The 13834-nt window shown below is 40.8% G+C and overlaps 1 protein-coding gene across 1 annotated transcript in view; it reads left to right on the top strand.

Moving 5' to 3' along the window:
• Positions 1-1127: 1127 nt before the first annotated feature.
• Cerkl (ceramide kinase like) overlaps positions 1128-13834 on the top strand; it is a 96391-nt gene continuing 83684 nt past the window's right edge. Inside the window, exon 1 of the mRNA XM_021193725.1 lies at positions 1128-1408. Coding sequence (XP_021049384.1) covers positions 1219-1408 — 190 coding nt within the window. The 5' untranslated portion in view covers positions 1128-1218. The remainder of the gene's footprint in view (positions 1409-13834) is intronic.

Genomic DNA, 13834 nt, shown 5'->3' with positions numbered 1-13834 from the left:
GAGTAAATTGGCTGCCTAAGAGATGGATGGAGTCCTTAGGCAATAGTACAGGAAACCCCAGTTTTAAATCACCCTTCAATGCCTGACACCCCACCCCCACCCCACTCATAATATTATAAGGACTTCATAAAACCTCCTTACTTGCCTAGTCTGCAAAAACACTAGGCTCTTGTTTTCTGATTGCAATTCTCAGCCTTGGCCAACTCCTAGACGTTCAGAGGGAAATGTTTCTGGAATCTGGATCTCATCTCTGGAGATTGCAAATTGATCATTTTGAAATGTGGGCAGGGCAACTGGATTAAACAGCAACAGCCCTCCCAGGTCACTCTATTGTGCAGTCACAGCAGAGGACTGTCCCTCCTACTACCAGGAGGAAGTTAAAGGGAACTCTGGAGGCCTCCTGTTGCATGATGGTCCTGTTTGGGTGGGTAAGCTCTGCTTTTTGCAGTTTTGTCTGCAGCAGCAGCAGCAGCAGCACTGGATCCAGGCAGAGCTTAAGGCTGAAGAAGAGGTATCCAGGGAAAGGTCAGTCTCTTTATAGATGCACTACACTATGGAGGTGCTTGACGGTAATATCAACTTTGTGAGATGTACATTTGTCTATGCAAATCAGGGGTTTACTCTTACTCCGGGGCAGTCATACAGATGTAGTCATACAGTTAATTCCTTGGGGAATCGCAAAGGAGACCCCTAAGAAGGTAGACAGAGCCTTGCGCACACTGAAACTCCTTTGTGTCTCATGGCTGGCAACTTCTGCAGTCACCCAGTAAGTAGATTCTTACTGTTGATTTTTATTTTTAATTTTAATTTTTTATATTATTTTTGGACAGTGTCTTACACGTGCCCCTGACTGCTGTATTTAGCTCTGGCTGGCCTGGAACTCAAGTTCACCTGCCTCTTTAGAACTGACAAGAACCTGCACTTCATTTAACAAGAGACTAGGTGATGCCTAAGCAATCCAATTTGAGGGATGCCTGGCAGACTCCCGGAGCTCAGCCAGGGAACTCATACTGGAGCAGCATGGTCCAGAGAGGACACTGTCCCTCTCTGGGGGCAAAAGAGAAAGCTCCCGCGGCTCCTCCCTCCCGCCACGCCTTCCTTCAGGCTATTGTCGTTGCCTTGGCAGCACGGGACAAGGCCCAAGCAGTGGCTGTAGTCACTCTTCCTTCCCACAAAGGTTTCTGGTGGGTCCCCAGTTCGGCCCAGCTCTGCGTCACCATGTTCACGGGGAGACGCGGGAGCCGGGTGGCCGCCCTGGAGGAGGCGCCTCCGGAGACCCCAAAGGCAGCTGCTGAACCCGAGCGGGTTTTGCTGCGCGGCATCTTCGAGATCAGGAGGGAAAGCTGCGATGTGGTGCTGGGTGAGCAGGCCCTGCGGTGGCGACGCATCCAGCCCGAGCTCCCGGCTGGTGAGTGGCGGGCCCTCACCTTCCCACGCCCCCCACACCCTGCAGCCGCCACGCCCTCATGCCACCGACACCCCTCTGACCCTCCGCCCCCAGCCTCCTGTAGGGGTTGTGGTTGCAAACCAGGAAGTTGCCTTCCATAGGGAACAAGTTTTGAAACCCTATTTTTAATGAATTTCTATAGAATATCGCACCACAGATTTGTGCTTTACTTAAACTTATCTTCTATTGACTTAAAGTATTTTTATTTATTTTATTTATTTATTTATTTATTTATTTTTTACAAAAAAATGCGATGCTGCAATTTGAAGTAGAAATATTTCAGGTCGTCTTCAGTTAGACGTGTCTTGGAGAACAGTAGAATGTGGTTCACAGTCTGTTTTTAATTAGCAACGAGTTTATGAAATTAAAAACAGCTGATTCCTTCCGCCTCCAGAGGAAAAAATACTTCTTGTGCCACGGTTTCTCATAGAATGGAAAAGTCATTGTTTGAAAGTTTCTTGTCCAGTCAGGGACCAGCTTTAGTGAGGAGTGTGAATTCCACCTGAGCCACCTGTGCAGTGTTGTTCACTCAAACAAAGCTACTTTGGGCTTTAAGTAAAATGTTTTCACAGCTTTTAAAAACCCAAGGTGAAGAAGTATTTTCCCGATTCTTTAGATTCTTTAATATGACAAGCAAGGTGCGGGATGTGGAATCTTTCTTTTAGCCTGTAAATCAGCCTGAGTTGGGGAATATGAATGTTGTAAGTAGAATCTCGATTAGCCCAAGGAACCAATTTAAGCTACAAGCTGACAGCATTTAGAGACTGCAGTGCAACAATACCACACCCCACCCTCCCATGCAGGTCACTGCTACAGCACAAAGACAAATAGTGACAAGAGGAAAGAAATCCCATTTTGTACTGAGTGGTGATTGAGGAAAAAGAAGTTTAATTAGCACTCCTGGTAATAGAATTTAAAAAGCTCTCATGACAGTTTTATTACTCCGAAGTTTGCAAGTGTTTAATTTTACCCTAAGACCCTTTGGTTTTCTTTCTCTACATACAGAGCACACTAGTTCTCTTTGCAATTAACACCTAGTATTTAAACCAGGAGCCTCGGAAACCTGGCACATGTATTTGTAGAACAGCCCAAGAGGCACATTACTAAATCCAGTGGGTAGAGACTAGTCATTAGGTGATGGTATGAGCAAAGCACTCTGATGGTGCATTATCATGGATAACGGGTGATGAAGACTAAGTAATGGGGGCTCCAGAGCAGAGGCATAGCCAAACCACCACATGTAGGAGAAACGTAGTGTTGAAATGTGTGGTAGAGGAAACCATGGCTGCTGTTGCTTAGCAGGTGCCTAACTTCCCAGGGTGGGGCTGGGGTCATGAGGTCTTTGAACATTATTGCATGGTGTATACGAGCTGTTATCAGAGCACTACATTTTTAAACTCCAAGTATATTAGCAGTTTTATTGAGAAACAAAATACCCCATGATCTTCCCTAACTTGTTCATCTTGAGGATGATGAGGGAAGACACTAATGTATCTTATGGAGGCCATTACTGCTGGAACTGGGATTAGTTGGTGGTCTTGTTGACAGGGTAAGTGACTCTGAATGCAGTTCCCATATTGGGTTCAAGGTTGACTTAGAGCAAGAGTTGGAGTTGTGTTATCTTCTAAAAAGATGAGGTTTGTGTGAGTGTCTTCAGGCTGAGGTGGAAAGCTTAAACACACCAGCAATGAGTTTGGCCTTTTTTTTTTTTTTTTTTAATGAAGGGATGTTTTCAGTTTAGTGCATTTGGTCTTGTTAAGGAAGATATTAATCCTGTGAGCAGTTGTTCCCTTGTCAGCTTCTGTACTTAGTGCTCAGGTATGTTACTGAATGGTTTGCAGAGGCAACACGAGGACTACACGGACTAGCATCTTTGCCTGACACCTAAAGACAGAACTCCAAAGGCTGACATTGCCCAGGTAGGCAGGCATCAGATATGAAGTGACCAGTATGTTGTGGGATGATATAAAGATCCACTGGGATTTCAGTGCCCTCAAAGGAAAGTGATCTGTTCATGATAGGGGAAATATCATAAAGGCTCAATTAGCTGTTTAGTTCCCCAAAATTTAGGGGGAGGAAAAAAAAGAAAATTGAGCACAATGGTATTTCATAAGGGTTTGCAGTATTGTTAGAAAGCAAGATAGCTGAGGGCCTGGGGTGTAACTCAGTGGTAGAGTGTATGGCTGATTGTCTGGGATGTGTGATGTCCTGAGTTCAGTTTCCATACCTCTCTGAAGGCCCTCCCTCATGTCTTTAGACTTAGTGTCTCTTGGTATTTCTTGGCTTGTGGTTACATGACTCTGTATCTTCACATGGACTCAGATTGTCTCCATGTGTTCTCGCTCCTTCTTATAAGGTCAGTATCCGCTGAGGTCACGAGAAACCCTAAGTCTAGGGTAATCTCCCTGCTGAATTACAATGGCAGACAATTTTTCCAATATGGTTCTTTTCAAGGTTCCAATTGGATGTGAATTTGGAGGAAACGGGTCATCTCACCAAATTTATGATGGGAGTTGGAAAGACAGTTTGGGTTGGAGGCTTAAATGAAGAACAGGCACGAAAGGCTGTTGCCTGGGGTTGAAACTGATGAGCATCAGTCAGGAATGTACCAGAATATTTCAAAAGTAACAGGGACCTGATGGCAAGAAACTCAGGGTTAATTCAGTAGAAAATATAAAGTTCTGCCATGATTTTCTTTTTTTAATTTTAAAATTGATTTAAATGTACAGTATCTCTATTCCAAACCCTCTCAATAATGATGGCCCATGGAATCCTTATTGAAAACACCCACCTTCCATACCTCTGCTGTGTTAATGGCTTTGGCTTTAATTTCATTCCAGTTGTGCCCACCTATGGTTGCAATATGGATGTTTGCCATATCTCAGGTCTATGTTCCAGGGAGTCTTGTCTGTTGTGAGTACATATGCTTTCCAGACAGTGTAGCCAACTGTCAAGTATATCCGCATTGCATTACTACTTGCCTGAAAGTCACTTTGTAGCTATCATTGATATTTGATCAATCAACTGTTATTATTTTTACAGTGCTTGTATATTGGGGTCAGGACTATGCCCAGTTTCAGACAGATGCTGATGGATAAGAGGGGTTTCTTCATTTCCAAAGATCAAATAAGATGTGGGTCCAGAAAGAACTGTTGGTACTAGTAGTAAGTCAGCAGGAGGTACTATGCCTCGGCTCCAGGGGGCATATTGAGGGAGCAGGCCTGAGCTTAGAGATGAAGACTTTAGGCAGGATCTTTGGCCTTTGCCTTAGCCTGACTCATTTCTTCCACCAATCCTTCAGGGAAGGAGGTTAGAATTCACTTTCCTCAGCTCCCTGTCTTGTATTCAAGGCTAACAATCTGTAGGCAGGGGTAAGGAGAGCATTGCTTCAGTGCACATAGAAAGTGAAGGATGATGAAGTCCAGATCTGGATGGAGGAAGACGGCCAGAATATCTGTTTCATTTACTCTTAGTTCCAGCATGTACCAGCCACAAGGAGAAAGTTTACTGAATGAGCATGTTCATGATGGATTGCTGTCTCGTGAGCTTCAGTTTTACCGAGTGCCTTGTACCATGATGAGCACTGCTAGCTATCCACTCATCCCCTATAGGACGATCATCTTTCTCCACCTTAAGGACCAGAATTCTTTATAAAAAATGTTCTTAAGGAACATTTCCAATATAATCCACATTAAAGTGAACATTTCTTGGTCAGAGTGAGTGAGTCTATCTCCATGGCTCCCCATTTGCCTAATGGGACCACATTTACTTCTTTAAAAACCCACTGAGTAGTAGGGAATGGGCTAACACAGCATGAGGTTGCAATGATCTACATTTGCCCGTCTCTTCATCTTTATTTCCCAGTGCATTCATCAAATTTCATCATCTTGTGATAGACAGGGTGGCAGAAATAGAATTCCATGGACTGTGATTGTCATGTGACTCCTGCCACCTGGAATTGGCTTCCTCTTCTCTTTGTTCAATGCTTCCATGTTTGCACTCATTAAAACTAATGAAGATTCATTTTAAATTTGTTTCCCTTATTCTCTTTAGGCATTTGGGGTTCATATATGGAGACAGGAATCAGCTTTCCATTCTCATTAGAGGACAAGCTCCTTGTATGTCTTTTACTGTATATTGTTCCCGGATTTCTAGTGTAATAGTTAGCGTTGCCTCTTTTCTCTGCTTTGAGGGTCTAGCAGGGAGTTCCTGTTTTGCTCAGCTCCGGGGTCATAAAGACCAGGAGTCTGGAACTGCCATATAAACTATATGAACCGTAAGGCATTATCCAGTTCAGAGAATGGTATTTTTTATTGCTGCAATAGTCCTTGATGATCTTCTGATTAGGACTGAAAATTGTGACCGCCTTACTTGTGGATCTTACATGAGTTTATTCATGCTGGTGTAAGGTAGTTGGCAAGCCAGCTGTCTGGGACGTAAAAGGGAGCAATGTCCTACAGATATTAGAATGGAATCAGGTGAGATTTCTGAGTCCAAATGGGCTGGGTATAATGTGCCAAGATTCACAGGGAATCTCAAAGTCTTGGGCAAATACACATGACATTTGCCTGTTTCTTTTAGCTTTTATTAAATTTGCTCTTTGACAATTTCATATATGTATAAAGTACATTCTGATTATTGTAATCTCTTCTAAAGTTTCTCATCCCTATCAACATCCCCTTCTCTATATAATTCATACAATAAATGTTTGAGTCCCATGGAATTTTGTGAGGATCATCTGTGTGATTATGAATTTAAATCTATCCCCTCCAGCCCAATGGGCTTCTCAGTGGGTAAACAATTGAAGAAGGTGACTTCTCCTCCTTCAGAATCCATCAGTAGCCCACAGCTCATCATGGAAAGATAGGGCCTGTGGGCCTCTCCTCGATCCATTATGTTGATAGGCCCAGTCTTGTGTAGAGTATAGATCAGGTCCGTTCAGCCAGAACTGTTGAAATCCACCTGTTTTACACTATGACTGGTAGCCTGTGCCTTTGCCAGCTCAGATGTCTCCAGAGTTCAAAATTTTCAATAATAATGTTTGTCTATTGCATTGTCTCAACCAATGGCATACTTCTAGGAACACGTGTTTGTCAAATGACCATCTTTAATTTGGATTGTTATATTAAAGTAGAAGACACAAGACTTTGTACATCCTGATCACAAAGATATTTAATGTACTGTGTGATGAGGTGTTATTTCTTTCCCATATAAAAAGCAAGATAAAGTAAACAAGGGATGGTGAAGTTGGGCCAGGTCAAGCTTAGTCGTACTTCACTTACAAATGTGTTTGGGCTGGATCTCTGTGGCATCTATCAATAGCCCCCAGTTCTCCTCATGTTGGGAATATGCCTCCTCTCTTCTCTCTCATTGCTCTTAAGTGAGGGCTCTGGGTGAACAGAAAAGTATGACACACACTTAAGCAGATATATGATCTTCTAAAATGAAAATTTCAAAGAAGCAAATCTCACCATTGATCTGTGAAGGTCACTCTGATTTTCATTACAAATGATGGTCATAATTCACCAAGTTAACTCCATAATTTACAAAAATCAACAACTTGGAGTGTGAGAATATGTTATTGGAGCCCCTACATTTCTGGCACCTGTTTGCATATATGTTTGAGTATAGTTCAGGCATAGACATGAAAGGCTCTTAGGTCTTAACTCTGGGACCTGCAAGTGTATATGTAGCATAGACAAGTCAGCAAACCTGGATGAGCAACAGTTGATTTAGATGCAAAATGAAGGATTTGTATTATAGCAAAGTTTCAAAAGAGCATCAGTTCCGATCACCTGTAAAGCTATAACTAAAAGAATAAAAACCGGGACATATTTTGTCCAATGGGAAAAAACTGAGTAAGCTTTGAATGGTCAGGGGATTCAGCATTTTGGTATATGTGGAGAAGTGTTTTTGATTTTTGGCAGAACCTTTGAAACCTAATGACTTTCTCATTAAAAGGACCATGTGGGAAACAGGAGTGCCCTTCAGTTCTCTAGCACTAGGACATGATAGAAAATGGACTGGGCCTTCTTCACAGACATTGTCTACTTGTTAGCAGATTTTTCGTGATGGACAGAAGTGACATCTCATCCCATCTTAACGTTGTTTTATTTTATGTTTATGTGATCTTTACCAAACTTCTGAGCAGACTCTATAATATTATTAAAATGTTATGTTTCAAATACTTTTACATAAAGTGATGGTTTCATTTTCTTTCTTTCTCTCTTTCTTACTTACTTTCTTTCTTTTTCTTTCTTTTTTTTTCTTTTGGTTTTAAGGCATCTATTGTAGAAAGGCAGAGAAGTGTAGAGAAGTAGAGGGAGGCCATGGCCCTGTGGAAAGAGGGGAGAAGGGAAGGCGGAGAGAGGGGAAGCAACAGAGCAAGAGAATAAGAGGTAAGAGAGCAAGGGTGAGGGTTTCAATTTTTAATTATGGTTTCCAACTCTATTTTCACATATTTACTACTTCTGATACATTTTAAAGTTGTTTTCTCAAAAAAAAAATTAATTTCTCACCACAGCTCTGAGCTCAGAGAATTAGATCAGCGACCAGAAAAATCTAAGAAAGCCAGGCTTCAGGGAGAATCTCGAAAGTGTCTCTTGTTACAAGGCAAAATGGTTTTCTCTGTCTTTAAGTTGATAGAAACACATTTACTTACTGGAAGTTTAGCAAAAAGAAAGGTAATGTGGAACAATGTGAAAATGAGGAAAAGAAGTGATCTTTTTTTTTTTTTTTTTTTTTAATGGGAGTTGGAGATTTAGCTGGGCAGGGCTTGTGCTAAGTATTAATCTGCCTAAGCTGTTTGGGAACAGATGTAAGCGAAACAGATACTCAGAGCTCTGCCTTCCATCCAAACTGAGACATCTGCCAGAGGGCCGTGTGGTCACGAATAATGGAAGGAGGGGCTAACCCCTCCAGTGACCTATTCCTCATGTGAGTTAGGGAGGCAGTAATTAGTAAGACATGGTGCTTTGAGTTGTCACTCTGCGCACTAATAAGAAAGCATCTCAGTGTGGTATGTTTCAAAGCCACCAAACTTGAAGGGCTTCTCAAGAGACCTAGAGAAAGATTCAGTTTTATGTAGTAACTGTATTTTACCTGGTAATACACTTTTAAAACTTCCCATTTATCATGTGAAAATTTCCCAAGACTTTTGTTTTTTATTAAGATAAATTGGTCTACATCATAACAAAACAAAGAAAAATCACAACATAAAATAAATGTAGAGTGACATCTCTCTTATAGGACTGACAGTTGGACCTTGAGGTATGATGCATTTAAAATTGGCCAATACAGGTCCCATGTTCTACCTGTGGCTATTTGAACAACAGAGATATGGCTAGTAAGATAGAAGAACAAAATTTGAAATAAGATTGAATTTTAATTTATCTTAGTTTAATGTATGTAAAAGGCTGGTGGAAAATTCGTTAGACAATGCTGTAATAACACGGAGAGTGGGCATGTTCATTTTTGAGCTAGGGATGTAGCTCAGGGAGAGGATGCTTATGAGGTCTGGGTCAATCCCCAACCCAGTACTTCTAAGGAGAAAAGAGAAAAGAAAATATAAGGTTAAGTTTTCTCTATTTTCAGGATTTAGTTCTAATATATTTTTCTACCCAGGAAAGTATACTTTTCAAAATGTTTATCCCAGTGTAGAATGGAGGGAGTCATACACTTTGACTGTCCTGTTAACAAGAAAAGCAACTGAGTCCTAGGCTCCATTTGGTGGCACTCTGGAGGCCAAGGCAGGGGATCTCAAGTTTCGATTCAAATCCGAAGGTAAAACAAACAAACAAAAAAACTTAACCAGGCTGATCTGGAAATGCCAAAATGGCAGTTACTCTAAAGTGTTTTGTGTATACAAGATGGCTTTTGTTATTTGTGGGTTAATTGGCTAGTGATAGTGTGTAAAAACCACTGTACTGTTCACCACAGTCACTGTGTTTATTGTTCGAACAAATCTGACAGTTATCAATGTGCTTCTGATTTGAAATGATCATTATCCTATCTGGCTCCTTGGACCTTGTGAAATTCTGTAGACTAGTATTTATTCCAAAAGATGAAGAGCCCATTTGAAGGCAAACATGTTCCAACTTAACCTATCTTATTTTCCTTTTCCCTCTCCTTTCTTTCTACTCCTGAGGGCTCTGTGAATGAAGCTGGTACACAAGTGCTCCTGGGAGAACACTGGCCCCTCAGGGACACACAGTAAAAGGCACCTGGGGCTTGGGGTGGTGAAGGTCAGTAGATTAGAGTTGTGAAGCAGATGGCACTGTCCAGAGCTTGGGGCCCTTCAGAGGACTGAAGAAATGTACACATGACAACGACAAAGACTGGAAGAGCCAAGGTGATGGGTACAGACAGCAGAGTACTGTTGGGTGCAAGCAGCTATGGTTGCCTTGGCTGGGGCATGTTTGAATATGCTGGAGTTTGCCAGTGGGATTTAGAGGACCAGACAAGTCCACTGCACTTTGCAGTTATGAGGTCTCGAAGTTCAATTGTCCATCACAATCGTGTGTTTGTTACAGCTTCTGCTATGTATCTTGTGACTAGATGCTAACACTTCAAGTTGCATGGATAAATCAGCTATGGTTCTTCCATCAAGTTTAGAATTCCCAAAGTGAGGGTGTGCTAGGAGAAGTCAGGAAAAGGAGAGGAAGGAGAGGCCATTGCTGGAAATTGAACCTCATGCTAATGCTTGACACGAAAACAAGATTTTAGACTAAATCTAGAGCAAGGCAGACAAGTAGACAGGCAGACACGCACAGAGACTAAATACTTTTATTTTATTTTATTTTTTGCATGATTGGTATAGTACTGTACACTTACAGTAAGCACAAGGATAGGTCTAAACTAACATACCAGTTGGCATCAGGGGATTGTGTGAATGCTCCAAGACTGTGTATCAGAAACGGTATTGTGCCAATGTCTACTGCTGCTATACAACAATGCCCTGTGCTTGGCTGCAAATAGTGAACACACATCAATTAGTGTTTATACCACCGGGCTCTGTGTTAAGTGTTTTTTATTGTTTTACCTTTGCAACCCGACATTGTCATCTAAGAGGGAATTTTATCCCTGATATTCTCAGCATGATCTTGCCCCAAGCCTTACTAGTAAATGGAGTTGATTGGATCTAAAGGTTGGCAGTCTAACTCTGGTGCCTGCAAGTCTTATAATGCTGCCTCTACAGGGAATCTAGAATCCTCTCGTATCTTCCAGAGTTGTTGGCCCCACATCCCACAAAGTAATAGTGAAGACTCAGGGTCCTACCTCTAGCCCTAAAAACTTTGAGACGAGATCATATGGCTGGTTTTGCCATTTTAGAAAGTTAACATGAGAGTTTGTTGTGTTTCTATCCATTGGTAATTTCTGGGTAAATGAAGAAAATATGAATTTTAACAAACTGTTTAGTATTGGTTATTTTAATTATGTGTACCCATGAATGTCTGAGTATATGTTTATCTTGTGAGTGAAGGGGTCTGTGGAGGCAAGAGGTTTAGTATTCCTCCCCCACTCCCAGAGCTGGAGACACAGGCATTTGTAAACCACCCAAGATGGACCCTGGAAATGTTCTTCAAAGGAATATTCCCCAAAACCAGTGTTAGAGATAAGAAATGGTATTTTTGCATACTTTTAATTAGTGCTTCTTTTAAATCATTTATTTTAATTTTATTTAGGAAGCTCTCAGTATGTGCTGGGGTTTCTGACACTATAATCAGTTTTAAGGGCTCCATGTCAAGGTATATACAATCTCTTGGAAGGTATAGTACCAAGAGAATGACTTGGTGACTTACATTTGGGGTAGATGAGGTGTTACAGGGCATTGTGAATGATCATGGACAAATAGCTAAGGAAAAAAAAATGCAACATCTTATTCCATGGCAGGAGTACTGGGGAAAATAGCGAGAGAGTGAATTTAGGGTGAGCTCTGAGTCTGACTGGGAGTCAGCAACACAGATAAAGAAAAACAATCCCGAGAATATTTTGAAAAAGTGCTGGGAAGGTTTGGGCTTACTGTAGAATAAGCACAAGGCCCATGTAGAATCTCATATGCTTATGAAGATAGAGAGGCTATCGAGGTAGGAATGATACGGGACTTGAATATGGGACCAGCCTGTTCTGTCAACCTGAGGGTTAAAGAGGAGCCTTGCAGTCTGCATGCTAGTGGAAGTTAAGGGTTTTGTTTTCTTTGTATTTGTATTTTATTTTATTTATTTACTTTAGAAATCAAGTTTTATTTACTTTAGAAATCAAGGATGCAGGCAGGCTAGATCAATGAGTTACAGGAGGAAGAGGATGGCCAGTAAACCAGAATTGCAGGAGGCTGTGTGTGCACACAGGGATAGTACACCTCTGGAAGATTATCACATATAGAACTTGGAGACTGTGGGGTTTAAGGAAAATGTGCTGCAATGGTGGTATCATTTATTTTTCAATTTTTATTATTTTATTTTCTTACATTCCTGTCATAGTCCCTCCGCAGTCCCCCTTCAGATAGTTATCCATCCCATCCTTGCCTCTGAGAAGGTGCTCCCTTCCCCTAACAGCCTCCTTCTTCCTTAGGGTCTCAAGTCTTTCCAGTATTAAGCACATCTTTTTCCACTAAGGCCTGACTAGGCAGGCCTCTGCTATATTTGTGTCAAGGGCCTTGGACTGGCCAGTGCACGCCCCTGGTTGGTGGCTCAGTCTCTGGGAGCACCCTGGGACCACTTTTTAAAGTAGGTAATTGATGGATTGTAGATCTTACTGATATCCATTCTCAAATGAGCTAAGTACAAAGCTTTGTGTCTGTTACAGATCCTCCCAAAGACCCTCTGGTAAAAGGGATTAGCAAAATACCTGGCAGAAGGAAAATTGTTTGAACAAGGCATTAATAGGAGAAATTACTCCTGAAGACTGTAAATTGAACCCCATCAAGCCTAAGTTTTGTTTTTGATTTTTTTTTTTTCAGAAGTCCCAGGGTTTCTCCTTGAATGTATCTTGTTTCTTATTAGAATGGAGGATGCTGCTTAGAAATGATAGTTTAGAGCTTTTGCATTCAGAAAATATCATTAAATCTTGATAAGGTTATGATCTTTGAACATGCCTAGCAGTTATTATGAAAAATAAAAGTGAGATATAGCAGTTTATAAATGCACCACTTTAATATAGAGAATAAGTTTATAGCTTTTTAATATTAGCAAAAGTCCATTTATTTCTTTAAATCTCCATATTATTTTGGTTTAATGTAATATTAATGTTTAGCTCAGTTGTAAGTTTATGGATGTGACAAACATATTACTCAAACTACTGTGCCCATCTGTACAGAAGAACAACATCAGTGGGAGTGGACAACTGTTGTCACGTGCAGGGGTCTCATATTTTATGATTTTACTCATTGAAAGTATAAAGCAGTGGCAGTATGTTTTGGTGATGTTCCATTATGCAGATAAAGAGTTAATACTGCTTAAAATCTTGTTTAGATATATTTAAATAGCCCCATAAGAATTCCACATATATTTAAATATTTCATTTAAATACGTTATGAGAGTAGTAAACTCTCATAAAAACATAGAGATTAAATTTTCCATAAAAGTTGTTTACTTTTGATAAGTTTAACATTTGTCATATTTCAGGAAAATGATCTTTAGCATCTAAGCTCAGGATAGTTAGCAGTTTTCAGGTTGTGTCGGTTCTTTGTATCAGGACCAAAAGTCTTCCAGTACTTGAAACATCTTGGAAAACAAGTGTATTACTGGTCAACCTTTTTTCTCCTGGGGTCATCTTGGTATTTGAGAATCTTAGGTGCTCACTGGATGTCTGCATCCTGATGTGTGTGGGAGATGCTGTGCTCTGAGAACCCAGAACATGCAGCACAGATCCCAACAAGAAAAGCTATGGGTGCCTTTTGGATTTTGAGTGTTTAAAGTCCTTTCATCAACAACATTTACTTAGTATTCATTGTGTAAGTTACTGATTGCTAACATAATTATGCCTAAAGTAGTGTCATAGAAGATTTCAGCCTTCTTAAGTAGATGCCACACTTTTTTGGCTGTCTGGTACGTAATGGTAAGATATTGAGTCAGCAGTTACATATTGCTTGGCTAATAGATATGGGGCATCACACTAAAACCATTGATTAAGGGATTCTTATTTATAGCCTAGACTTAGTATTATCATTGGCTTTAAGAATAGGTGCATCAGGGCTGGAGAGATGGCACAGCAGTTAAGAGCACTGGCTTCTCTTCCAGAGGTCCTGTGTTTGTTTAATTTCCAGCAACCAGAGGGAATCACAAACATTTCTAATGGGATCTGATTCTCTCTTCTGTCATGCAAGCATACAAGCAAATAGAACACTCACATACATATATAAATAAAATTTAAATATAACACCCAACTCTG

This window comes from Mus pahari, chromosome 3, assembly GCF_900095145.1.
Source record: "Mus pahari chromosome 3, PAHARI_EIJ_v1.1, whole genome shotgun sequence".
Lineage (NCBI taxonomy): Eukaryota > Metazoa > Chordata > Mammalia > Rodentia > Muridae > Mus > Mus pahari.
The sequence above is the reverse complement of the archived record's forward strand: the minus strand, read 5'-3'. Positions and strand labels throughout refer to the sequence as shown.